This window comes from Cyanistes caeruleus, chromosome 11 (assembly GCF_971803275.1).
Source record: "Cyanistes caeruleus chromosome 11, bCyaCae1.hap1.1, whole genome shotgun sequence".
Classification (NCBI taxonomy): Eukaryota; Metazoa; Chordata; class Aves; order Passeriformes; family Paridae; genus Cyanistes; species Cyanistes caeruleus.
The window spans coordinates 11,764,703-11,792,604 of NC_141711.1; the positions used below are offsets into that span (position 1 = coordinate 11,764,703).

At 47.8% G+C, this 27,902-nt stretch overlaps 1 protein-coding gene across 8 annotated transcripts; it reads left to right on the forward strand.

The window, feature by feature from the left end:
• The first annotated feature begins 794 nt into the window (after positions 1-794).
• RAB7A (RAB7A, member RAS oncogene family) lies at positions 795-27,902 on the forward strand. 8 transcript variants are annotated; one of them, XM_086845741.1, is made up of 7 exons: positions 7,780-7,902; positions 11,480-11,702; positions 23,486-23,546; positions 24,649-24,775; positions 25,576-25,794; positions 26,301-26,429; positions 26,566-27,902. In XM_086845741.1, exons 3-7 carry the CDS (start codon positions 23,494-23,496, stop codon positions 26,659-26,661), a joined length of 624 nt encoding a protein of 207 aa, XP_086701867.1. In that variant the 5' UTR covers positions 7,780-7,902; positions 11,480-11,702; positions 23,486-23,493; the 3' UTR covers positions 26,662-27,902. The 8 variants fall into 8 exon arrangements, with proteins under 8 accessions (XP_086701870.1, XP_086701866.1, XP_086701867.1 ...); XM_086845742.1 differs by lacking the exon at positions 7,780-7,902 and adding an exon at positions 10,770-11,058; XM_086845744.1 differs by lacking the exons at positions 7,780-7,902; positions 11,480-11,702 and adding an exon at positions 795-3,427.

Here is a 27,902-nt window from a genome sequence, read left to right on the forward strand (position 1 = left end):
GGGAACAGTGCTGTTTTAACTATATAAAAAAAAAAAGAAATAAAAAAAAATGAGGGTGTGATCAGGGCTGCCACTCAAGTACTTCACAGTTCACACAGGACCTAGGTACACCCACAGCTTGAAAATGCCTTTGGTGGACTGGCATCTGCAAAGCCAGAGGGGCAGAGAGGAGCGCAAAAGTGCGTATCTCAGAGAGGACAGATGCTGCCTGTCACTGAGAACCAAGGAGGCAGGGAACCTGCTGTCCTTCCAGGCTCCAGAGGAGGAAGCTTGGGGTCCTAGCGATGGGCAGAGCGGAGACCTGCTGGCTCGTGGGGCAGCAGCTTAATCTCACCCTTGTGCTGCAGATGAGCAAACCCTTGCACGGCTCGACACAGAATTACACCCCCATCCATCTGCTTGTTTGCCCCAGGGCCGCAACCACCCAAGGCCAGTGATGGAGGCAGCAGCACCCGCGTTTGACTGAAATTCACAGAGAAATACATTGAGAGAGCCCGCAGGGGAATCAAGGTAGGAGCACCTGAGAGGTTGGTGCTGAGATCCCTGACCTGGGCTGGGCGTGCTGGGGTCCTGACCGGCAGCTGCAGGCAGCGGTGACACTTCTGCCCCGCCCAGACTGGGCGATGGAGCCGGTTCCCACTGTGAGGGGTGACAAAAAGCCTCGCCTGCCCCTCGACAGGCCATGTCCCCTCGGCCATGTCCCCCCAGCCCCCCGCCATGTCCGCGCGTCGCCGCCAGGGGGCGCCGGTGGCGCGGCGGCGGGGCGGGGGCGCGGCGGGGCGGGGCCTCCTCTCGGCCCCGCCCCCGGGCCCGCCTGATCGCCGCAGCCTCACCGTGGCAACGACAACAATTAATGCCCGGCAGGACCCAGCTCCCTCCCGCAGGATCCCGGCGACAGTCCCGGTGAGGCTGTCGTGACAGGCAAGAGCCGCCCGGACCTGCGAGGGGAGCGGGGACCTCCATCCCAGCGGGCTGCAGGGATCTGCAGGTTTCATTGTGCCTTCCCGCTGCCTGCCAGGCTCTGGGACGTGCAGTGCCTCTGTTGGGGTCACTTCAGGAGGTGCTTTGTCCCCGGAATAAAGGACGGAAGGTGAAGGAAAGGCTATGCAGTGGTGCAGTGCCCCGGTGCCACGGGACCACCGTGGGATTTAGTGTCCATCTCTCTGATGAGTGCTGTTGCATTTTTCCTTCTGAGCCTTTACGGCTGGCAGATGTGGTGCCAGGACTCAGCTGAGAACGGCACAGTCCTGTGGTTCATTACACTGTCCTCAGCGGCAATGAAGTCTGGCAAGTAATTGTCACTGGCCACTCCACACAATAAGGGAGTTGCCATCTTCACATGGAGCAACTTCTTTTTCTCAGCTTGGTTTTGGAAAAGGAAGCACATGCTGGTGCATCTGCTTAGGAGCCTGTTGTTCATGTAGAGTTTAAACTTGGATTTTAAAGCTTCAGTTTTGCAGGATCTGCCACACACAGCAGGAAGCTGAGGATCCTGCTGACAGCAAACAAGAGGGGGTCATTTATAGATTGGCAGCTCTTTTGCTCTCTCCAAGAGCCCTGAGTTCAAACAGGGAGATAATGCAGATTTCTTACCAGGTTACTAAATTTTTGAATGCAATGGCAGACACTTTCCTGGATCACACTTTGTCAAGTGCCAGCTGGGATCTACATTTCTCCAGCAAAGGCACCCCTGAGCCCCTGCCTGAATCAAAACCTCTGACCCAAGCCCAGCTGTTCATGGACCTTGGCATGTGTGGATGTGGTGGTCAGCAGTAGCCCCTTCTCAAGGGATAACCTCATCATGCCCTTCCAGATGAATGGTGATGATTCCATCCCACCACAGGTCTCCCAAAGAGGGAGCATTAACCCCTTCTGAACAGCATTGGTCTGCAGTAGTGTATGCAGTCACTTTCCTGGTAAGAAAAACATCAATTATCAAGTGAAAAAGAAACATGAGGGTCTTCTGGTCATTTGTTCTTATTCATTTCTCTGAAGGCCTTGGGCTCCCTCACACATAGCTCTCCTGCCTGCTAAGAAATATTTGATAAGATATTTGTGTTGTTTGTCCAGTGAACTGATCTACTGATCTACTAATTAGTAGATTACCAGAGCAGTATTTGTACTGCAGAACTGATCCACTCCAATAGAAAGGATGGCACCCAGTGGCTCACTTAACCCCACACAGCTCACCCCAAAAGCAACTAAAAGACAGCCTTAGCCCCCAGAAGGCCAGCCCCAGCTCTGATGTTGGTGTCTGAAGCAACTGGGCAGAATAGATATTCCTCAGGCTGGCACTGGGCTGTTGTAGGTGGGATAATGCATCTTCTGTAGCCTCATTGCTCATAGGTTGGTTGAGAGCTTCACTGAGGAGGACAAACCTAGAGAGATCCTGTTTATCTAAACAAAGAAAGAAGTGCTGATTTTTATTTTCCAGAAATTTAGGCAGTGATAGGGAACCAGCCCTGAGTGCTGGAATAGAATAACTGGAACTGTAACACCCACTTAGAAGCATTTCAGTTTAGGATCATGCTTTGCAAGGCATACCTTCAATTTGGTGGCTCAGAGATTTGCAAACAGTGAGTCATAACTCCCTGGGGTCAGAAATGCAGCTGCTGAGGTACCAGGCATTGAAAAGTGTTGTCCAAGATAAAAGCAAAGCAAACCTCACTGCCCACACACCCTTATCCTTCAAGGCTGAGTATCTTTGTCACAGTTTTTGAAAACATGCACTCAAAATTATACCAGCTTCTTGTGGTTACCATTGATACAGGATTTGCTTCTCCTTTTAGAGCAGACAAGAGGGTATTGTGAAAATCTGTCACTTGAAAAGAGCTGAAGCAGATAGATCTGAAGCTAATATGCAGCACCTTGTGCTTGCAGAGGGGTGCCTGGTGTTTGAGGTGGGAATCCTGCTGTGGGACATGTCTGTGTCCTTCCCATGGAGGGTCCCAGAGGAACTTCCTAGGCCTCTGCAGACAACCCCTGTCTCTTAGGATCCAGAATGGACCTGCAGACCCTAGAGAGTGTGCTACAATGCAGCCAGTTTGGTTCCTACCCACAGAGCTGTCTTTGGGACATCTTTTGGCGCTGACTCACTGTTAAGGAAGAAGTAACATGTAAGTCACCTGTCCCACTCACAGAGGTCATGTGGCACCGGGCTCCTGTCCCATGACACATTCTGGGTGCAACAACAGCATGACATGGCTACCTTTGCCACCAAAAGCCTGGCTGCAGCGCTGGTCCACCCCATTGCACAGCACTCCATGCAGAGAAGAGCAGTGGCACCAGCTGTGGGTCTTACAAAGTGTTCCAGGCCCTGCCAGCCATCAGCCTGTCCTGTCTGCCCTCACAGCTTAAAAGCCACTGATGGCATGAGCTGAGAGCTCTCAGGCTCCCCAGATCTTCACTGTGAAGGCTTCAGTGCTTGGTAAGTAACAGCTCATAGAACCTGCTGCTTTGGTAACACACTCCTCATACAAAACCTTGATCCCTGAAAGAAGGCCAGTTCTGCAAAGGCCTGTGCAGTTTTGTGCTGGCTGTTCACCTCTCTCTGTATCTATTTTTAACCATTCCTATGGTTTAAAAAGCCTTTCAGAAATGTCTGTGTTTAGAGGGACACGGATCTGACTCACTCTGGCCTCAGGGAAATTACTTCACTCTCTGGATCATCTTCTCCAATTGAGTATGAGAACAATCATATGAAATTACCTGGCATACCTCCCAATGCAGCTGTAAAAAAATAATTATCTGGTATTTAGGACTGCCTTTAAAAGTAGGAAGGTGGTGGTGGTGGTGTTGGAGAACCTCTGTAGCTGGGGAGGCAGGGCAGCTGGGAGACCTGCAGGAGGCTGAGGTGACTGTCACTATTTGTGTGAAAATAATAAGCCTCATGGGTTTATGGTTAAAAATAAGATGTGGATGCCTCTCTGGTCCTGAGCACAAAATCCAGGCCCCAGAAACAACCCTTCCCCTGTGACACTTGACTTTTCCATGGGATTTGGTTTCCACCAGTCTAGGCCCAGATAGCTACAGTAAACACAAAGCTGTGTGATTGCCCACCTTACATCATGACCAGCAGCATGTGGTTGTTTCTCCATGCCTGTCTTGCCAGGGCCAACATAGATTTTTGTCTACAGATATCTCCTGTGCTCAGCATGTTGTCCACAGCCTCTGCAGGAGGCTGACTCAAAGGCAGAGCAGGTGTTTGGACCTTCTCATCTCAGGAAGTGAGCTAGCATCTTAAGGGAAGGTGCCAGCATTGCCACCTCCCAGTATCAAAGAGATGCAGTGGTTTTGTGGCTGTTGCTATTGAACAGAGGGAAGCTGTCAAAAGAGTCCAAAACCATTTCTTTTATGTGTCTCTTGGGTCTGGTGTGAGGGGATTTGGCACAATTAGGCTTTGCTTCACTGCAGGTTGGTCCCACCATCCCTGTGGGGCTCAGGCTTCAATGGCTGCATTTAGACCCTGTACCAGTTGCTCTGTCTTTAAGATGTTCATCCTCCAGCAGATGCATTTTCTGAGCACAGACATAATCCCTGCACTGTGTTCAATGTCCTCTGCATCACAGACTGGAGATCTGCCATGAAATAAAATGACTGCAGGTGCTTCCCCCAATTGGTATCTGGTGATCAAATCTTGTCCAGAGCTACCTTTTTGTTTTCATGTGATGCTGCTCTATGACTTGGAAACTATCAGAGGATTGCAAAGGGGAAAGGATTAGCAGATTACCAGAGCAGTATTTGTACTGCAGGCAGGGATTAGGGGACAGGGCAGGCAAAAGACTGGGTCTGTGCTCTTGCCAATGGAAATGCATAGGTGGTCATGCAATAGCAGATTTCTAATGAACAAAATTCCATCAGAAGCAGAGGGAATCTGCTGTAGACAAGATAAATCAAAAGTGTGACAAAGCTTGGAGTACCAAAGCAACATTTTGTGTGTTTACTGCATTTGAGTTCCCTTTTTAAATTTTCATATGTTAGATCACTGTAATGAGAATTTGAGGAAGCTGGTCTGGAAGGCCATAGGTGACAAGGGAAAGCATTGCACAGGCAGCTGAGAGAGGACAGCTACACAAAGGAAGCTCTGGACAGTCAGTTTTTACTGAGGCACAGCCACCACAGGCTGGTGCTACATCTTTCTGTGCACAGAGGCAAAGAAGTGTCCCAAGGCTGTTCCCAGATACGGTGAGGAGGGACTGCAGGACTCTGAAGAGCTGAAATATGCTGACCAAATATCAGGGGAATAAGGGGACTCTCCCCGAGCTTTTAATGTCACAGATGGCCAGGGGTGGGGCAGCTGTGTGTCCACAGGAGAGGATGAATACATTAAGCACTGTGGGGAATCTCGGGTGCTCTCAGCCCATGTCAGGGATCTGTAGGTGCTGATGACCTCCCTGGCCCTCTCTGCAGGTGTTTTTGTACCGTTGTTCACTACATCATCTCATGGATGAGAAGGGAAAGGGAAGGGCTCTTTTGGTCCAAGGACAAAACCAAAGAGGTGGCGTCAGACATATAATGTTTTATTGTCTCTAATTGGATCAGGAAGATTAGTAAATAGAGATTAGGTGACACAAAAGGAAGAAAATCAAAGCAGGAGACATTCTCACTTCCTGGTTTAGAGGAATGAGTGCGTGAAATAGGTTGAGGTTTCTGCACCAGTAAATGTCTAAAGACCTGTTACTGTAACCTCAGAAATCCCCTCAGCTGTGTGAATGCCCCTCAAGGACAGAGAATGGATTTCTTCAGAGCAGTGTAACTGATTTGGAACAACTGGCATTTGGTTTCAAACTGATCTGTTTTTATGGGTTTTCACTGGGGTTTGACATTTTCTAGCTTCCTTCACAGGCTGCTAAAACTCAGTGTGCTGGGCTGCTCACTGCAGCACACTCTGGTGTTCCCCAGGGCACGTGTTTATTTTGATGGGCAGGAGAGGGGGGGTATACTTCCATTTGCCACCTCGTTTCCACCATCCTCCTGCTTTCACTCTGCCACTATGAATGTAGTCCCATCCTAGACAGCAGGGACCTGGTCCTCCAGAGTGCCAGGATCTGTATCTTTGAGGCAAGCAGGATCTTGCCTCATCAGCTTAAGAAAATGCTGTTTTCCCACCAAGGATCGGGCAGCATCTGGTGGTCATGTCAAGAGCAAGTGGCACAGGAACCTTTTTTGGAGTTCTGCATAACAAAGGTCTGTAAACAGGTGCTGCCAGGATTGCTCTGCAGTACAGGAAAAAAATTAACTCACAGATTTTGTTTGCTTTTCATATTGTTTAAAAGAAAGTTTAGAAAAGGAAACTTTTAGGAAAAGAGAGCTGAGGAACACTCAGTAATTTGCCATTAATATCTGCTCGTAACCCAGCATGTGGGTCTCCTGTTAAAGGCAATGGACTGGGACAAGCCAGTGCTCTGCTCCACCAGCTGCTGATGTGCTGAGGCCTTTTCCTCTTTTGTCCAGTCTGCATTTTAACAGGTACCAGGTTTTTCTGCAGCTCTTTGCATCTAATGGGGCACCCTAAAAGCACCAATAAACTGTTGCTAAATGTTCCCTTCTCTAGAGTCTGGGGCATTTGTCTTATGAGGAGAGACTGGGCAGCTGGGCCTGTGTAGTCTGGAGAAGACTGAGGGGATCTCTCATCCATACAAATATCTCAAAGATAGGTTCCAGCAGTATAGTGCTAGGCTCTTTTTGGTGGTGCCCAGTGACAGGACAAAGAGCAAAGGCCATCAGTGAAAATTCAAGAACTTCCATCTCAACATGAAAAATAATTTCTTTGCATTGAGGGTGGCAGAGCATGAGAACAGCTGCCCAGGAAGGGCATGGAGTCTCCAGAGACATTCAAGCATTGCCTGGATGTGTTCCTGTGTCACCTGCTCTGGGTGACCTGCCTTGGTAGGGGGCTGGGATGGATGATCTCTTCAAGCCCCAACAGGTCTGTGATTGTGTGATTTTCTTTTTAATATTGCTGGAAATAGCCTTGGTGCTTTATTATCTTTCATTAGCTTTAAAAATACTTTTTTCCCATGGTTGCTTTCCTGAGTTCACAAGCTAACTAAACCCACAGCAGTCAAATGACTTGGATGAATAATAATATGAAGTAATTGCTGAGTAACAAAATGAACTTGCTGTCAACATAGGGTAGAAAATATGGGTTTCACTTGTACCACCAGCATAGTTGTTACCCCATGGATTAAGATCCAGAGACTTCAGAGGGTCCCAATTTATTTGCCTGCACTATTGGTCTTGGTGTTGAAAATTGCCTAGTCCGAATGCATATACAACTGGCATATTTTATCTTCTTTTCTGACAAGTGCTGTTGCTACTACCCTATTTATAAGTATTAAATATATATCATCTAAAATGCAGCCTATTTCTAATAGCAATAACTAAGGTGTTCACATACGAATTTAACTGTAGAGGACTTCGTGCTAGTTCTTCAATACATTTTAGAAGACACCAAAGAACAGATTTGTCCCTGTGCGTCCCCATCCTTTATTTCTGAAAGCATGAAGGTTTCTTCGGCCCTTTCCTCCTCCCCTCAGGCAAGTCGGCAGTGTTCAGTGCCTCGCTGCGATGGAAGCCCGCGGGAGAGGCAGGTCCGTTCCCGGCGCTCCCCTCCGTGCGGGCTCCGGTGCTACCACAAACATTTATTTATTTTCCACAAACATTTATTTATTTTCCACAAACATTTATTTTCCACAAACAGGGGCACGGGCCCAGCCTCGGCCACCTAACATGGCGGGCGGACCCCGCGGTCACGTGGGGCCGTGCGCGGTGACGTCAGGGTCCCGTGAGCGGAAGTTGTCGGGGAGGCGGAAGCGAGCGCGGGAGGCGGCGGGGCCATTAAAGCCGACGAGGCGGGCGGGGGGCGTAGCGATCGGGGTTGGGCCGCGGCGGCAGCACCAGGTGAGCCCGGCGGCACCGCGGCCCCCGCGCGCTGCCGGCGGGGATGGGGGGAGGGCGGCCTCGTCCCGGGCGGGGGGAGCCGCTCGCGGCCCCTCCCCGGCACCGGGGGGCCCGCGTCGGGAAGGTGGCGGAGGCGGCGCTGTCTCGGTGCTCCCGGCCGGCTTTGCACCGGGGCCCGGCTCGTTTGCCCGCCCCGAGGCGGGCCCAGGCGGCCGCGCTGCCCGCGCCGAGCTCCCTGGAGCCGGGCCCGGCGCTGCCCTCGGGACAATACAGGGGGGTCTCCCCAGGAAGGGGCTCCTCCCCGAGGGCCTTTCCTGGGATGCGCCTTTGGCAGGCCTTTGTGGAGCCTCCTCTGCTGAGGGGCTCGTAGAGGCCCGAGCAGTGCCTCCCGGGGAGGCAGAGCATTGTCTGTGGCGTGTGGAGCTGCTGGAGCTCCTCGCCAAGCCTGAAGAGGCTCCGGGGTAGCCGGTGGCCGAAGGAGGCGCTGGGTCAGGACGGTGAAACGCTGCCCTGGGGGTCGGTGGGGATCGCTTTTAACGTGAACCGGCAGCCACGGGAGCAATTAATCTGACCAAAGAGGCGGCCGAGGAGACTGGCAGCTATTGCGAAAGTAGCTGTCGGTGTTGTAAAGCCTGGGTCAGCTCTAAGAACTATTAGAGTGGATGTTAGAAGTGCTTTTGTCTGTGAGTGTATAATTAGATAAATTAAGTGATAGATGCATTATTAGTTTCCGTATATATAGAGAGAGACAAATAAGTATCAAAATGCCTGATGGTTATACTTAAGACAATTGCATTCTATGTAAATAGAGGGATTATTGTAGTAGTAAAAAGGCTGTCTAAATCTGAAGTAGGGTAGGTAACCTCAGCATTAAAATGAGTATGTTTATGAGTAACTCTAGGCCTTTTGTTCTCGAAGCTAGAAATTTCAGCATTATTTTCTGGAAAACTACAAATGTTTACTGATAAGCAGAGTTGTTATGATCTGTGTGTATGGGTTTTTTATATGTAAACTGAGAACATATGACAGAATGAAGTCCTCCCAACTGTAAGCAAGCTGTTCTTTGTTTGACATTTGCTGGCATGGAACCTTTAAAGCTTTCAGTATTTATCACTGGCTTGCCACCTCTGGCCTGTACCTAACAGTCTGTGTCTCCATGTGGGAATTGGGCCTGGGGAAGTGGAGAATTCCCTTTTTAGAGGGAATGGTATGTAAGAAGCTATGCCACAGTGTTTGTCTGGCTGTGACTTGAAGGCTGTGATGGTACCAGTGGTGTGTGAATAGTAACTGCAGCTTGGCTGTGGTTCCAGTAGAACCAGGCTGCTGGAGTCAGTGTACCCTGCTTTCTCAGGAGCTGAATTTGAGGCTAAAGTGGGTGGAGTCATTTGAATATTCCTTGTTAAATAATCAAGGCTTCGTTGCTGTACTTACTCAGGACGAACAAGTATACTTGTCTTTCCCCCTCTCCCTTGTGACTCCCAACAGCTGACTGAACATATGACTTGCCCTCCATGCACTGAGTGGACCCACCATGCCTGCCTGGCCCTAGTCCTCAGAATTAAAGCAGCTCTAATACTGTTAACTTTCAAGCACTGCCTTTTTTGGGATTTTTTTTTGTTTTTTCTTTATTCTTTGTGCTGTTATGTTAATACCTTACATCTGGTGTAGAAGAGCTGTTAGATGGGGCTAATGTGACCCCTCAATATGGAAGACTTCTGAAATCTGATAGCAGTTTTTCTCTCCCAACCTGTAGTGTGAAGTATAACTGATAAGATGGGAGTAGCTGTGTTAAATGTTCTTCTTCCCTGTAGTGTCATGCAGTGGTCCCTGTCCTCAGACTCAAATACCCTGATAATAGCTCAGCATAGAATCACAGAATATTCTGAGTAGGAAGGGACACACAAGGATCATAGAAGTTGAATTCCTGGCCCTGTACAGGACGGCCCCACATATGCCTGGGAGTGTTCAAGTGCTCTTGAGCTTTGGCAGGCTTGGGGCCACGGCCACTTCCCTGGGGAGCCTGTTCTAGTGCCCAGCCACCCTTTGGGTGAAGAACTTCTTCCCTATATCTGGCTTAAACTTGCTTTGACAAAGCTTCACGCTGTTCTCTTGATCCTGTCACTGGTCACCAGAGTGGGGAACAGGACACCCTGAGTTGTACCTTTAGGGTGACAGGTTAAGAATTTAAATAACTGTGTTGCAGAGTCTGCACTACAGGCATCCTGGGCCCCCTGCTGAAGCCAGGGAATCAAACTCTCTGAGTAGCATATGTTACAGCATTGATAAATCCTTAACTGAAAGTGTAAAATGCATAAGCTCTGAAGTGACCTGGGGAAGATATGACTTTGCTTAGTTTGCTAATCAAAATGAAGGCTTGTGAGCAGGAGGGTTACCAGATTTATTTTCTGAAGCACGGTCTTAAAGCTTGTGTTTTAAGTTATTTGTATTGGAAGGTTGTGAGAATTACCTGTTGGAGCAAATCTCTGGCAAAGCTTGTCCTTGAGGAAACATGACAATTGCCATCAAACCATCTGTGCAAAACTATAAATAGCTCTGTCTCTAACATGTATGTGATTTTGGTCTGACTTCTGTGTTAAAATGAGACTACTTTATGCAGAACTTAGCATTTGGCTGTAAACAAATTGCCTGTGCTTGGTTAGGGTGTGTTTTTGAGTGCTGCATTGTGAGAGAGGGTTTGCAGGTACCTGGCTCAAGAATAAGGGCTATGAAATAGGGCACTTGGATCTTTGCATTCTCTGAAACTGGTGGATGATGTGGGCTCACAGGTACTTATTGTTGCATGTCCCTGCCTTTAGAGTGGTGATTTTATTAATAACCAAAGTAAATTGAACCTTTGTGAAAGAAGTACAGAACCGTCACCTTGCATGTTGCCAATGTTTCCTTATGTCTTCTGGGCTTCTCCTTGACTGTGACCTCACCTGCTCTGAAGTCCCTGTTACTAGGGCCTGATGGACCTGAGATTCCCTTGCAGAGCTGTAGAGGAATTTAAAGATTGTTGCCTCCACAGAAGGGAGTCCAGCTAAAACCTTATCTAAATGCAAAAGTTGGTTGGGCAGTAGCATGTGCTGCTTGTCTGACAGCAATCTTGCATCCTTCACATGCTGAAGTACTTCATTACTGCACAGCATTGTCTTGGTAATTGCAGTTTAATTGTCTGATGAGTTAGAGTTGAGTTGGCTTCCCTCTGCAGCTTCCTAAAATGATCTTTTGTAGTTGCTGTGTAACAGTCTGCCTTCAGATATAGCTGTGACCGGAGATTGTGAGGATAAAAGTGTCACTGCAGCATCAATCTAAACATGAGCTGTGCATCTCGAAACCGAATTAGCTATGGATAATTAATTGAATGACAATAGTTAATATACCGTGCTTATTTCTGCAGTAAGGGGCTTGATTGAAGGTCCCATTTCTCTTTAAATACACCTTGAATAAAGCTTGCAAATGAACGTCCAAGGTCAGGAGCTGCACGTGTGCTGCTCAGTAATAGCGGGCGATGAAGGGATACCCCTGTGTCACTCTGGCTCCTGGTGTGCTTGTTGCTTTTGCTCTCTCTTGGTAGGGATGCAGCTCTGGAGCCCAGTGTGCTGCTGCATTTTGTGCTGGCAGAGATCTGCCCTGGTGATGTCATCGCTGCTGTGAGCGCTGCTCCTGCGAGGCTGCTCCTCCTCTCTGGTGCCGGCAACCAGCGCTCTTGTCTGTGGGGGAAGCTTTGTCAACACTGCTGTTGCTACCTCTTGGTCAATGACCCTGGGAAGGGAAGCGAGCTCATCAAGGCCACTGAAGTGAGTTGATTTGCAGCTTATCTCAAATGGCCTTGACTTCTCTTGTCAGGAAACCTGTTATTGGGGCCATGGCTGTCTTCATAGGGCAGTGAAGCTTCAGGAGGGGGTGCACGCCTTTTAGATGAGATTGAAGTGTAAACCTGTGGCACTGATTTCTGTCTGTATGATTTAAAGACACTTGATACAGTGAGTGATTTGTTCTTCTTCATAACCACTTAAAATGCCAATTTAAGGTGACTAATTGTGTCTAACTGTACTTGCATGAGTTTCAAGCAGAAATTGTTAAATAAAATTTACTAGATCCTCTTAATATCAATTTAAAAACCCAGTATTTTTCTTGCATCTGTCCTATATCCTGTAACTTTGGTCATTTGAGAGACAAGGTGGACAAGTGAAGTGGTGGACAAAAGTGGAGACCAGCAACTGGAGCTGCCTTCAGAGCCAACGTGCCTGGAGTACCTGGACCTTGGTTACTGGGGCTACCAGTCTATCTAACGAGCCTGTGCTGAGCCCTTGAACTCTTTCCAGCTGGAAGCAGAATCCTCTTCAAAGTAACCTGTCTGGTGCTTGTCTCCCTCAAGTGGGCTGAGTCACTCAGCTCCCAGACGTGGATAATCATATCTGGAGTCCAAACTGGCACAGCGGTGACATTGTCTAGAGCATGAGCAGTGACAGGGTTTTAGCTGAGACATGCCTAGGCCTGAACCTTTCCCCCCACCTAACAAGATACCATTTGCCCACAGAGTTCTCTTAACCTCACCATGTGAATAAGGTTTTTATTGGACCTCTGTGGAGCTCCATCAAGAGAATAGGTGAAGTGGTAAAGTATTGATACAGGATCTATGCAAGAGGTGTAATACTATGAAGTATGAGTGTGAAACTGAGTATCCACAGTACAAATTCCTTGTTTGTCATTGACTCAGCTGTCGTGGCAAGCTACCTGTTGCACTCTCATCCAGGCACTGAAATACTTGTCCTTCCTGCTCTGCAAACCACATTAGCATAGTAAGAGGTATTGAGTGTGTGTAGGATCAAGAGTTCTGCTTGGAGATCAAGGTGTAGTTCTTAGATTACAACCTGTCCCTAGAGAAAGCTTCCTCTCTAGAAGACTCATTACTGAGAACAGGACCTCCTGGAAGGAGGAGTAATGCTTTTCTCATTAGTGTTGATCTGGTGCTTCTCTACATCTGTTGGTCTGCTAGTAGGATCCTCCCATCAGTATTTGTCCTTTCTCCTGTCAAGCTTCTCTTGCTGCAGGAGATACAATATTCACTCTCCGATCTGAATATCAGGTGTAAGTTACAGCCTCTGGCAGACCTCCTAAAGGCTGTCATTTGACTTGGTCAAAGTCTCCTTTTAGTCTCTTGTTTCCTGCCCAGCCTCTAGGAACTCTGGCAGTCAGGAGTGGATAAACAATGCTTGTTTACCACTGACAAGGTCTAAGATCTGGGCTTTGCTTACCACTGCAAAAGTTATCTCTTTGTGTTTCTGAAACAGAAAGCATGACAGGAATGTGTGAGAACTTAAAAATCTGTAGTAAAAACCAGAAATTAATCGGAGCACTTAAAAAAAAAAAGTACTGTTAGATATGGTAAAAATCTAGTAACTCAATTGTTTGTCAGTGGTCTGGCTAGCTTAGAATATTTTGAATTGGACACCCTTATCTTCTGGATACACAGATTAAACCCCAGCTGCCTCTGGCACTGTGTTTGTTTTACACTTAGGGTATGGCCTGATGTGAGAACTGTGCTGGGCTCTTGATATTCATGTCAGGGTTACTAAAACTGTTGGGTGGCTCCACTAGCTGGGTGGCTGTGTGCCAAAAGGCTGACAGACATCACTGTATGAACTGGGCTGTATGAGCACTAATGCTGTGTTCCAGTTAGTTTAGATTTATTTTACTGATTGGAAAGCTGTCCACTAAGGAGGCCATCGTGGAGAGGCATCATGGAAGCTGTGCTGGTGTAGCTGCAGTGCTTTGCGTAGGCAAGACCCTTAGTCAAGACACATGGCTTGTTGCCTAGTGTCTCCCAGCAGCCAGCTATGTGCTCAACTCTCCTCCCACATCCTGAGATTGTCTCCCCCAGGGCAGAATAGGGGAAGTTAAACTGGCTCTCATAAGGGGGGAGGGGTGTTAAAGCAAGCATGCCTGTTCTTCTAACAGCTTCATCCTTGGTGGAAATCTGCTGGGAACTACCAGAAATCCTGTAGGATTCAACAGGGGAACTGCTTCTTCCTGGAAGGTAGGGCACAGCAGTAGTGCTTCTTGAATGACATGACATCCTTGATATGATTTGAGCCTCCAAGAGAAGGGTAGCAGAAGATCTTGAGATACTTGATATCAGTCTGTTAGGGTATGTCTGCCCAATCCTGAGAGGGTGTTTTCTGGTGTAAGGGCCATTTAGCTGCTGGAGGAATCAGTGGACTGAGACTTCATGACTGGAAGCACCTAGCTTTCAGTGAAACTTCTGGGTTTGGCTTTCTTGTAAAGATGTCTTCCTATAAGCTGAAGGCTCCTACTTCAACAGCCCTGGCTTTCTTTCTGGGAATCCTGGTCTGATTAATGTGCAGCATTAGTTTCAAAAGGATCTTCCTGGACTCCTCTACTGCCACAGCTGCAGTTTCCCATACCTGCTACCCACTGTGGAGATGATGGGAATAATCCTCAGGTTGTCAAGGAGCAAAGTGATCCACCCAAGGTGGCTGCCCTGCACAGCTGGCTGCATTCCTGGGGATATTTTCTTCACTCCCTGCCATTGTTTTGGCTTAGTGTGATTATCACCTGGAAGATCCTACATGTGTTCCTGTGGTCTTAGGCTTAGCAACAGTCTGGGCAAAGCACTGTTGCCATAGACAGCAAGAAATGTCTTCTAGACCTTTCCCACTGCTCCTAAGCACACTGTTGGTCTGACTGAACATGGAGAAACATCTGCTGTGGTATTGTAAGCAAATGCATTTTCATGCTTGTTTTGCTCCTACTTGCAAACCATGTAGTCAGATCAACATGATGCCTTCTCACCAGAAGGTGTCTGTTGTGATATCTAAACCAGCAGAAATCAGAGATCAGTTTTTGGCATTAGGGGTGTGGTCTAGTCCTATGTGGTTTGGACTTCTCTAGGGTAGAGTCACAATTCATTATGGCAGCTTTACAGCCAAAAACTTGTTCAGTTCCACAGCTAGTATTTAAACTTTGTGCAGCATAGAACAACTCTCATCTGGAGAAATGCCAGGAGGTGTAACAGGCCTGTGAATCAGTGAGGCTTGGACTGAAGAGCTTGGCTTTGAGAACTTGGGCTTTGAGCCTAACTGATCATATGCATCAGTGCCTCTCAGGAATGCAGTGCTCTCTGAATCTCAGCCCTAAGGGAGCCATAGCTGAGCTGAGACCTCATGCAGCACAGATCCCTTCTCATGTCCAAGTGCTGTGATTTCATTGCAGACATGGCTCCTACCAGTGGCATTGCTCTGCCTTCCCTGTGTTGTCTGGACTCTGGCAAGGTGCATGTTGGCATGTCTCCTTCCAGTGAGCTCTGAGTCCTTGCCTGCATCAGGGATGTGTGATAGAGCCTTCAGCTGAGGATTGAGGGGATGTTGAGGCAACCTAAAACCTTACTACCACTGATGAGTGTTTTACCCAGCACAGGCTCTGGAGCTTCCTTGTTCACACCAAGAATCTGTTATGCTCAAAACTGTTCCAAAGCTTCTGTTTCCCAGCTGGATTTTCTGCCTGTTTCTCTAAGCTGCATGTTGTCCCATTATTCTCTTCCCTTAGCACTGAACTGTCTTAAGAGCATGTTACCCATGAACAGGATGCAGCAGAATATTTGTGTAGGCCTGGTGTCAGCTCCATCTGGGAGCTACTTCAAACCATTGGTCAGTTGGCTTTTAGCACCGTATCACACCGGTTTGGTGCACGTGTTGAAGGCAGACAATGAACAGAAATTGGAGCCATGTGTCTGAACTGCTGTTGCTGGTTCCTAAGCTTCCCTCGGTTCTAGAGCAGCTGCTCCAGCACTGGAGGCTGCAACTCCACCCTCAAAAGGAGGTGGAAACTTACTGCTGACAGCTGGAGTCTAAAGAGCTAATTCCTCTGGGATACTGAACTTAGAACATGTTCTGAGATTTGATTTTGATCTGAGCTATGTCAGTGTGCTAGCAGGCATCTAAAGCTCTAGGCTGTTCTTCAGGAAGGTGAAGCTTTTGGCATAGAACTCTCAGATGGGGGCAGGATATGCTGGACAGTGTATTTACACCTGACAGCTTGCAATATAACGTTTGACACAAGGTATCAAAAATTAAGTTGTAGCTGAGGCTTCCAGCTCCATGAACAGGGGTAATTTCTGCCTCACAAGGCTGTCTGGGAAAGGTACCAACTGGACAGAAGCCTGCTCTTAGTGGAGCAGTGAGCAGCAGGCAGCTGAGCTGCTTCTCTTGAGGAGGGAATGAGGAGCCATGCTTGAGCTTTTGGCTGGGTACCAGCAGGAGGGAATATATTGGTTAGAACAGCAACATAAATGTGTTGGGGAGAAGGTGGAAATTGGTGTTGAGATACTACTGATAGAACAGCTAGAGTGCACCCTTCAGTGAAGCTGTCACAGGAATATTTTGCCAGCTGCTTTTGGTGTGGGCTCTACTGGAACTGACTGCTGCTCTATGTTGCATCTGTGAGGCCTGAAGGCACCTCTGATTGTAGGAGCCCATTGCCCTCAAAAGCAACCTATTTACAGGGAGCAGTTCTTGCAAGTTGTCAGCCCAAATAACAAAATGTTCCTGATTTCCTTTTTAGACGCAGCATGTGTCCCCACTAAATGTGAGGTTTTTCTTGATAGTATTTTCCAGTGGGTTGGGGAAGCTGAGCTCCTGATAGTCCTGTCATGGGAGTGGAAGAGAATGTTGTCCTGCTTCTGCAGCCTTTGTCAGTGCAAGGCTCAACCTGCTATTATAACTTCCTATGCTTCTGTAGTAGTCTTCAGTGTGAGGATGGTGGATACATGTTCCACCCGTAGAGCACCCAGGTTTGGTAAGGAAAATATGCAGGCTCTGTAGCAGTCAAAAACATCAAGGGCAGACTTATTTCTAGTTTTTTCCTTGAAGGCAGCTTGGCATCTCTTAAGTCATGTTGATAAGAAATTAACAGCCCCTGCTGATAGCCTGGCTACTGCTGTGCTTTTGCCCAGCTGACAAGATGGGACTTCTGTCCTCCTTGTGGGCTGTTGGGTCACTCTTAGGAGAATGCAAGTGACATGGTAAATGTTGGTATCTGTGGGTCTCAGATTTGTGTTGAACTGTTCAGGCGGTCACTTGCAGCTTTGTGTTGGTTGACACTGTGTTAGCAATGTCTGTGTGACCCGCTAGTGGGAACCAAGCTGTTGTTAAATTGTAACTGGTAAAGCTTGTGCAGCCCCTCTGGGGCTCTGCTGCAGTTGAAGGCTTCAATGCAAAGGGTGTCTGGACTGCTCGGACACTCTGCAACCAGGAACTGTGACTGGTTAACTAATGGCAATAACAGGCCATGCCCTTCCTCAGGATGAGGCCTGCCTTTTTGAGAGTAGCTGAAAAACTGGAGAAAACTCATGTATCTACTCAAAGGCTTAGCTAGAGCGTGGCAAGATACAGTGTGACCATGGGGCAAGTGGTATGTGCCAGGCTGTTTGGTGGGCTTGGTCCTCTAAAAGCAGGATAAACGTTCAGTGACCATCTCATTTCAGTGGCTGAAGATCTAAGCAGACATAAGCCCTTGAGATGCCAAATGTGCTAGGGAACTTGCTACTTTTGAGAGGGAACTGGTTCAGTCTGACTGAGCTGATCCTGAATCATATTTCTAGCTTCAGTTTCCTTGAAGAAATGCCAAACCTGGTGAGGGAGGAGGGAGGGAATAAAAATAGCTCTCTGTAGTACAGAGATATCATGCAAGAGAACAGTGAGTAGAGGTGCTGTTTCTGTGTCAAAAGTGCACTTCCCTGCATTTTGGGACACTTTTTCCTGCATTTCAGGACAGAAGGTTCTTCCAGAGCACAAGGGTAGCTCTTGTCTGGTCACTGTGGTGAGCATGCCACTGTGTGTGGTAGCCCCTAATGGAGATGTGATCTGTCCACATCAGGTTGTTCATGGTGGGTGTTTTTGCTAAAGGTCCTGTGGTATAGTGGGAACGTGGAAGCTCTGCTTATCAGCTGCAGCACCCAGAACAGAGCTGCAGTGCTGCAGGTTCAAATATATCTTTTTGTGGGATACCTGCTTACTCTTGTGCTGCCGGCTGAGACAGGAAGCAAAACCAGGCATCCATAACTCTGAGTTTAGCTCTGCTTGATGCCTGCTGACCTACCACTTTGTGCCTTGTTGGTATGGTGGTAAATATTCCTGGCAGAGGACACAAGGCAAGATGTGCTAGCCAACATCCTCACTTCAGCACTGAGCTGGTTTCTAGTGGAAGGTGCAGGTGGCAGGCTGATAGGTGTAGTAATAGTGAACTCCTGGTCACACATTCCAGCCTCTATAGACATGTTAGGATTGTGACTCCAACTGTTCAGTAGCAAAGCTGAAACAGTAATGACTGCTCAGCAGCTTCAAAACTGGTATGGGTATACTGCTGCTTAGGGGGCCTTGTCTTCCATGGAGGTGAGATTCCCCTAGGGCTGGATGCTTTCACACTGAAACTGTCCATGAACAATTTAGAATATTCCTTTTGCAAGGCCTGCTTCTGCTAAAGCATAGTTAATCTGAGGTCTGGTGAGCCATCGATGCAAGCTACTGCTGCTCCTTGCTTGTACCAACCCAATTAATATTAAAATGCCTGCATTGTGACTTGACATGTGAACATCTCTAAGGAATTTGTAACCCTCCATTTCTGCTTTGAGTTAAAGCAGCTGTCTTAATATAGCAAGGGAAAGGACAGTTGTAATGTACTCTGAAGCAACAAGGGGAACCTAATTAGACTTGGCATAGTCTTTATTTGCTCTTGCATCTGAGCTATGAAGCTTCATAGGATGGATTTTGACGACTCCTTTCAGATCAGCAAAGCCAGTGACATTTGCTGGTTAGGTGTTAGGGATTTTCCCTTGCTACTCCAGCAGGTGAGTGTTAAAGGTAATAACAGTATTGTGGGAGAGTGTGTGCTATACCAGCTTAATTTCCTGAGGGTCAGCATATCATTAATGGGTTGTTTGCTTAGAGGATAGGCATTAAAAATGGAGTGGAAGTTCTCATCTCCTGTATTAGAGACAGCTGTGTCATTTCTTTGGCACCAGTTAAGCCAGGAGGAGGAATGATGCTGACTGGTCTCTTGGCTGGTGGCTCCTGAGCAGGACTGGCTGGGTGTGCTGCTGTAGGCTGTGTTCTGAGCAGTCATGCAGATGACCTCACATGAAAGGATTTCATGCAGTGTGAAACAGAGCTGAGTCTTGGATCAAATCTTAACTAACAAGTTTTTCTTTGTGATACCTCTGAAAAAGGAAGTGTATTTTCAGAAGTGCTCCCAGGACTGGACACAAGCCCCATGTGAGCTCTCACACTGCCATCTGAAGGGCGTGTGCCTCAACAGGGTGCTGTTGTGGAGTAATTGTGTCAAATACCATAAGTCAAGACAAGCTGCATTATACAGCACAAAATAGTCTTAGTGCTGAGTCAGTGGGACCCCAGCCTATCTCAACCATTTTCTATGGGGCCTGAAGATGTGTTTCCTTGTTGTACTGGGCAAGGAATAACTCTGAAGTGTTGGTCTGTATACCTGCAATGAGAAGATAATTAAAGAGGGCTTGAAGCCCAGTCAGTTGATGGGCCAAGGCAGCATCAGTCAAGCCTGGTAGAACAAGAGTGTGAGACTGGGCAGTGTCCACTGCTGGTCCCTGGCAGGGCTGGAGTTCCTCACTGTCTCATGGCCCACACCAACTATGAAACTGTGGCAGCTCCTCCTGTGCTATGGCTCACATCCGTTGTGTCACCTGAGTGTCTCACCTGCCTGGTGTTGGTGGGGCAGTGACAGCCCTTTGCACTGCTGGGTAGCCTGTCAGCTATGACAAGAAGGCAGTGTCAGCTCTGACTCAGCCTGACTTCCTATGTCTGCAGGTGGCTGCTCAGCTGAGTTACTGCTCAGGTAATAAATCCTGACAGAGCAGTTTTCCCTCCCCTCATAGTAGGACTTCAGGCTATGTTGAACTGGGGAGATAAGCATCCAGTGTGATTTAGTGTTGCAATTTAGGGCTCTGCAAATCCCTCCCTAAGCATGAGAACTAATACCAGCTTGTCCAAAGCTGCTTCAAATACCAGGAGGCAGTGAGCTGCAGCAACAAGTGATACTGGAAACACTGAGGAAAATAGAAGCAGTTCCCAGAAACATGCTGGGTTCTGGCCCAATCACTTCTGGGTGAGTTGTTTTCCTCTGTCCTGAGGAAATCAGGTGACTTGCACTGGACCTGAACCTATGCAGATGTTTTTCATGACAGTTCAGTGTACACAGCTGTCTTTTAGACTGTTTTAAAGCTCTGTTCACTTGCTTCTTGCTCCATCTGGGCTACTTGTGCTGCACAAGTCTTTGGCTTGGCTGGCAAAAGTGTCACTTACGTGCTTTGTGAACACAGGAGGTGCGGGCTTGAAGGAGCTTCTGTGGTCTGTTCTCCCCATGGCTGCAGGGGAGACAAGCTATGGTGTGTGGATCTTGGCAAGAGCAGAAGCAGAGCTAAATGTTGGTGTTGTTGACTACTTTCAGCTGGCTCTAGCTTGGTGAGCATAGCTGGGCTGTCAGCTGGATCAGTGAACAGTGCAGTCCACTGGAAAAGAGAGGTGTTGGCACTTGGAGAAACTGTCCTCCACATGCTCTCTGGCATCTGCTAACACCCATCGAAGCATGTCATGAGCCCTGTGGGTGACCTGTTACTGCTGCTCACTCCACAGCCCCTGGCTGTTATCTCCTCAGCACTGCATCCTGCTCAGATGTATCTCAAGTTTCTCATGAGGTTATGCAGGAAAAAAACACAGAAGGACCAAAGCCCAGCTGGAACTTAATCTGGCTACCACTGTAAAAGACAATAAAAAGTGTTTTTATACATGAGCAACAAAAGGAGAGCTAAGGGGAATCCCCATCCGTTATTGGATGTGGAGGGAAACAGAGTGATAAAGGATGAGGAAAAGGCCTGCTACATAACTTAGACACACCCAGGACACTGTGGCTGTGTGGGTGGGAACTGAGGGAGCTGGTGGAAGTGCTCCCTGAGCCCCTTTCAGTCCAGCAGTCGTGGCTCCCTGGAGAGGTCTCAGTGGACTGGAAGTTAGCAAATGAAATGTCCATCTACAAGAAGGGTCAGAAGGAGGGTCTGTGGAAGGCCTGTTAGTCTGATCTCGGTGCCTGAGAAGGTTATGGAGCAGGTATCTTGAATGCCATCATGCAACATGTACAGCACAACTGGGGATTAGGCCCACTGAGCATGGGTTTAGGAAAGGCAGGTCTGGCTTGACCAACCTTGTCTCCTATGACAAAGTATCCTGCTTAGTGTATCAGTGAAAGGTTGTGGATGTGGTCTATCTGGATTTTAGTACAGCCTTTGACGCTGTTTCCCACAGCATTCTGCTGGAGAAGTGGGCTGCTTATGGCTTAGACAAGTGCACTGTTTGCTGGGTAAAAAACTGGCTGGATGACTGTGCCCAGAGAGTGGTAATGGGGTTACATCCACCTGGCAGCTGGTCATCAGTGCTGTTCCCCTGGGATCAGTACTAGGGCCAGTCTTGTTTAATGTCTTTATCAGTGATATTGTGAGGGGATTGAGGGCACCCTCAGTAAATTTGCAGATGACTCCAAGCTGGGTGGGAGTGTTGATCTGCTGGAGGGTAGAAGGGCTCTGCAGAGAGGTCTGGATAGGGTGGATCAATGGGCCAAGACCAGTGGTGTGAGGTTCAACAAGGTAAAGGTGGATCCTGCCTTTGGGTCACAACGCCCTGCATCTCCTGACTGGGGGCAGAGTGGCTGGAAAGCTGCCTGGCAGGAAAAGATCAGGGGGTGCTGCTTGACAGCAGCTGACCATGAGCCCAGGTGGCCAAGAAGGCCAGTGGCATCCCAGCTGTATCAGCAGTGTGTGGCCAGCAGGACCAGGGCAGTGATTGTCCCCCTGCACTGGGCACTGTTGAGGCCACAGCTCAAATCCTGGGTTCAGATTTGGGCCCCTCACTACACAAAAGACATTGAGGTGCTGGAGTGTGCCTGGGGAAGGGCAGTGGAGCTGGGGAAGGGGCTGGAGCACAAGTCTCCTTGGCAGTAGCTGGGAGTGTTTAGCCTGGAAAAAAGGAGGTTCAGGGGGGACCTTATGGCTCTTCAACACCTGAAAGGAGATTGTAGCCAGGTGGGGGTTGGCTCTTCTCCCAGGTGTAACAAGTGACAAGATGAGGAAACAGCCCCAAGTTATGCCAGGGAGGTTTAGATGGGATATTAAGGAAAATTTCTTCACTAAAAGCACCTTCAAGCACTGAAATGGGCTGCCCAGTACAGTGGTGGAATCACCATCCCTGGAGGTGTTTAAAAGCCTTGTAGCTGAGGCACTGAGGGACGTGAGTTAGCGGTGGCTTGGCAGTGCTGGGCTAATGGTTGGACCTATTGGATGATCCTAGAGGTCTTTCCCAACCTAAACAACCCTGTGACTGAGGTGCTGTACTGAACCTGCAGGGCTTCCTTAGGAGAGCCAAGTCCTTGTGTTGTGGAGCAGGTCAGTACCAAAACAGGGTCTGTGATGTAATCCAGCTCGTGAATGGCTGGCCCACCCCCTTCCCAGGGGTGTGGAGAAGGGCCTCATGGTAGGCAGGACATGCTCAGACACTGGCAAGACCTTGTACTTGTTCTCACCATGCTAAAGTATATCCAGAAGTGTATTCAGGCCTGCTGCAGCTGATGAACTTGTAGCTGCCTCACTGGTCTGAAGGAGACCTGGGAGCAAATAAGTGTGGAACTCTGAAGCTCAGCTCTCTTGCTAATTGGATGGACCATTGAGTGGCCAGTGTAGAGCCTCCTACCTACCAACTCTTTCAGTTGTAACTGAACAAACAAGTCATCATCTAATGGAGTAGATGACCATCAATAGGCTGAATGTTGAGGTTTGTCACCGTAACTTTATTACACCAAAGCTGAGGTGGCAGTAGTTTCCTGTGCCCTCAGAGAAGCTATTTATCTGGTAGCAGTTTGCTTTGTAATTCAGCTGCCCTATGTAGCTGTTGCAGCTGCTTCAACCACAGCATGTCCTTGGGATTTTTTTTCACAAAGCACAGCTGTTAGAGAAAGCTACCACTTCTCCAAGCTCATGATGGAGGAAACATGTTTTTTTTCTTATTTTTTTTTTCTGGGAAACTACTGAACAGTGCAAAAAAGCTCGAGTGTGGTATTAGACACATGTCTGCATACCCCTTACTTTGTGGCATGTGTAAGAATTATTAGCCTGTGTTGGGAGCTGGTATGATTTACAGCACTGTCTCAAGTCAAAGGAGATGGCCTTGGCTAGTATATCTACCAGATGGCCTGGAAATAGCATCCAGAAGGGTCTTGGTACAGTAAATTACAAGTGTTCGGCTCATCTACCTCTTGGTATTAAATTGCTGCTACTGTCTGACTTGGCCCAGCCTGTGCAGTGGGCAGACACCTGGTCAGTGCTGAGTGGAGCCTTGAATTGCAGTCTGGTTTCAGGAGTCCTGGGGCCTGCCTGTCACTGGCTCCTTACTGGGAGTCAGGTTTCTCAGACTCCAAACTTGCTGTTTGCTTTCTTGGGGGGAATGACATACTAATGGTTTGTGATGGGATTGTTTTTCCTTTCTAGTGTGAAAGATGACTTCTAGGAAGAAAGTGTTACTGAAAGTCATCATCCTTGGAGACTCAGGGTAAGTGGAAGAGCCTTTAAGCTGCTAATCTGTATCTTGCTAGAGCAGTGCTCTTGACTAGTGGGAGTCTGGATGCACTGTAAGAAATCAGCAGTGCTGGGAGGAGAGGTTTTACAGCCTGTGATAGCTGTGTTACCTCACAGGTCTAAGAACTCTTCACTGCCCTCTGTCTTGAATGTGTCACTGCAGTCTAGTATCTTGAAGTCCTGCCACAAAATTAAATGGGGAAAATGTGGTGGGCAGACCACTGGAGTAGCAGAATGGAATAGTCTTCTGCAAGGAGGACACATGTTGCTGGAATGAGTTTCTCTTAAAAAAAAAAAAAAAAACAAAACAAAAAAAACCAACCCCAAACCACTAGTAAGCAATCTTAGGTGTCTTCCTAAAATTCTGTCTTTGTCAGAGACCTAGTCTGTACCGAGCCATCTGGTTTGCTTCTCAGGACTAGCTGGAGCATGCCCCTTGGAGTGAAAGGCTTTGCTCTGTGCTCTCAGCAGGAGTCTGCTCTGCTGTCATAGGTTACTTGCTGTGCAGACTGTAACCTGATTCCAATGACATAAGGCTTATTTATACTGCTGTCCCCAGCAAGCTGTTGTTCAGAGAGTGTTTCTCAGCTGTACAGAGGGCTTGTGAGCCTCTAAGCTTGCTCTCTGGGGAGGATCTTCACCTTTGGGTGCCTAGCAGATGTATTTGTGAGCTGTTGCCATCTGAGATTGTCTGATTTTCCACCTCCTCCTTCTGCAGAGGCTGAAGATTACTATTTGTGATAGTTCTCTGAAGCACTTCATCTTCCAAAATTGCCTTCATGGTCATAATGTGATATCTGTTCCTTACCAATGATCAGATAGATTAGTGATGGGGAAGTGAGGTTTCAGGATGTAAGCCTTTGTATCCTTGGGTAGGTAATGATCTTAACTCAGCTGTTGCCTCAGCATCTCTTGGTGTGCAAGCCCCTTCTTGTAGAGGTGGGTGCTTTTTCCCTGGTTGAAAAGCCAGGATGTTATGGGCAGTGAAGGGCACTGGAATGTTCTCTTTAGGGGTGATTAACTCAAACATTGTAGAAGCAGCCTACCAAGTCTTTCTTTTTTGTGTTCCTGTGCAGGGTGGGAAAGACATCGCTCATGAACCAGTATGTGAACAAGAAATTCAGTAACCAGTACAAGGCTACGATAGGCGCAGATTTCCTGACAAAAGAGGTGATGGTGGATGACAGGCTAGTGACAATGCAGGTAAGGAAGGACTCTATTCCCTGCTGCAGGGGTGCCATCACCCCACTTCTGTGGAAGCATCTGCTCTGGTGTAGCCCAGACTCTGGTGTAGGGGTCAGTGTAGGGGTGTGAATGTTGTTTGCACTGGCCTTCTTTTATACATAAGTGTTTCTGGACTTCTCTACAAGTTCTTGCATGGGCTGAACAAGGGAATGCAAAGATTAATCTGGGTTCGCCTAACAGCAGTGTTGCTAGGCCTTGTTTAAAAAACTGGATTATTTGGTTCTGTCAGTAAGCTAGATCTTGTTAGAAAGATTCACTTCCCTAGTGTTCAAGAACTGGTAAGGGCTGGGAAAGGACTCCCTAGGTCAACCATTTGTGTCATCCCAAGTCCTGTGGGTGTAGTGTTAACCTGCCAGCTAACTTATGTCTCTGGTATCTGAAGCTTTCATATCTCCATGGTGAAACTGCAAGGCAGCAAAAGCTGCAGCCATCAGAGCAGTGTTTGGACTCTGCTGGTATCCAGGTGCATCCAAGCACTGCAGACAGACCACCTGCTGACCCTAATACCTAAGTCCTGCGTGCCTAGAACAAGGATATGTCCCTGGCTGAGGCTGAACACAAAAAAGGTCAACTATCTTTAGAAGGTGTTTCTGGCTCTTGATGCTTAGTGCCTACAGAAATCCCCAAGCCTTCAGGTGCTGCTGTCTGCCGAGCTGGGGACTATATATGCCTGGTGGGGAGTTTTGGAATTAATGCCCTAATTGCAGACTGACTGTGTCAGAGTAGAGCTGGCTTATCTGCCCTGTCTTTTGCTCCAGATATGGGATACAGCAGGCCAAGAGCGATTTCAGTCTCTGGGAGTTGCCTTCTACAGGGGAGCAGACTGCTGTGTGCTGGTATTTGATGTCACAGCTCCCAACACATTCAAGACCCTAGACAGCTGGAGGGACGAATTCCTCATTCAGGCCAGTCCAAGGGATCCTGAGAATTTTCCTTTTGTTGTGCTGGGAAACAAGATTGACCTAGAAAACAGACAAGTGAGTATTGGGACTTACTAACCTCCTCTTAGGAAATTGCTGGAGTGGGAGACCTTTTAGAAACACAGGAGGGTTACCTGAGAAATGGGACTGGGAGGTGCCTGAGAGTGGATCAGATGTTGTCTGCCACCTGAGAAGGGTTTATCCTGCCTGGAGAGGTCAGACCCTGTGCACAGCATGCTCCTGCCCACTGGTGGAAGGATTGCAGCAGCTTCCTGGGGAGGTGCAAGAGAGGAGCTGCTTCTCCTCCCCTAGATGTGCTGAGCAATTCCTGTGGGAGCAAGCCAGTGCTCTGAGGTCTCCTCACCCTTAGGCATGGTCCTCCTTGCCCTGGGGCTGGGTCTGTCAAGTGATGGGAAGTAGTCTCCTGTGTTCTGTTTCAAGGCTACAGCTTTGATGAGGTCAGAGCTGCTCAGGTTGGATACGAGGGATCTCTGGCCTTGCCCTGAAAATAAAACCCCTCCCTGCATAGCAGAAGGTAGTGATGCTGCTCTCTTTCCACCCAGGTCACCACAAAACGGGCACAAGCCTGGTGCTACAGTAAAAACAACATCCCCTACTTTGAAACCAGTGCCAAGGAGGCCATTAATGTGGAACAAGCTTTCCAAACGATTGCACGAAATGCACTTAAACAGGTAGGGAGGGCGCCAGTGTGCAGCCCTGTGCCAGTGCTGCGGGCTACCTGGGGCTCACCCCCAGCCTTCTCTACCTCCTTATATGCTGGGAGCTGTCTGCAGAGCCGTGGCATTAACTCCTCCTCTCTCCCACTAGGAAACCGAAGTGGAACTTTACAATGAATTCCCCGAACCCATCAAACTAGACAAGACTGACCGAGCGAAGGCTTCTGCGGAGAGCTGCAGCTGCTGAGGGGAGAGGGAGGGGTTGAGCACAGTCCTTCACAAACGAATATCACACTTAGGCCTTCAAACACACAGCCCCTCTTCTGTGTTTAAAATGAAATTACAAAAAAAAAAAAATTGCATCTCCAGCTGCCAAAATCCACCTTTCTCTCATGAGTATCTGAGTCCTGCACTTCAGAGCTCAAGTCCCTGCACCATCCACATCACACTTCTTGGTAACAGACCTTTCTCTTAGTTTAAAATGGAAACTCTTATGTATGTTTGGAACTGAATCTAATTCCAGGTGTCCAATGGAGAGAAACTGTTTACAGGTAATCTGTGTAACAAGTTACATACATTTTTAACTGTCTCGTGTTTTCCCCTGTGAAGGCTGCAACTGGAAAGGCTGATTACCCATAGTTCATTGCAAGCTCAGCACTCAGTCCAACTAGGTTGAGTTTTGTATGTATCTCTGTTAATGCTTGTTACTTTTAACTAATCAGATCTTTTTACAGTATCCATGTATTATGTAATGCTTCTTTAGGAAAAATCTTATAGTACATGTTAATATATGCAACCAATTAAAAATGTATAAATTAGTGTAAAATTCCTGAATTACATGTTTAAGTACTGAAACACAGGTTGTGTAGAAAGTGAGGAGGACACTTGTGACCTGCGGCGTGCTAGCAACACAGAGTCCAGATAGAGGCAGTATTCTGTACAGTAGAGATGAACTATGTAAGCCTTCTTGTTTTGAGGCCAAAAAGGCTTCAACTTCTGGAAAAATCTGTCTGGCTTCCATGTATCTAAATTCTCAGATTTGCATAACAGCATTGATATGCACACTGGATTATTGGATTTAAAATTAAATACAGCTATGAAATGACCTCATTTGTTCACCTCCCCTACTGCTTAACTCCTGACATGAGCGAGCATGAGGAGCCAGGGCTGAGGTGTCCCACTGGCTCTTTGTGCTGTGGAAGGAGCTCCTCTCCTACTTGGGGTATGGTAGCTGTTTCTTGATGAATGACCTGGACTATGAATCTTCCTTTTCTTCTTACTGACTGCTAATCTGGATTTTTGGTATGGAAAAACTTGGCAATCTAGTCCCTTTCCTCTCTTCCTTTCTTCCTGGTATTTGTTCTTGCGTTTGTAGCTTGCTTAAATGGAGCCCTTCTACCTGTTTTCCAGAGGTCTACATTCTAGTACGTAGGCTGAGCTCTTATGTAAAGAAACAAACATGATGCCAATAAACTTAACAAGAACAAA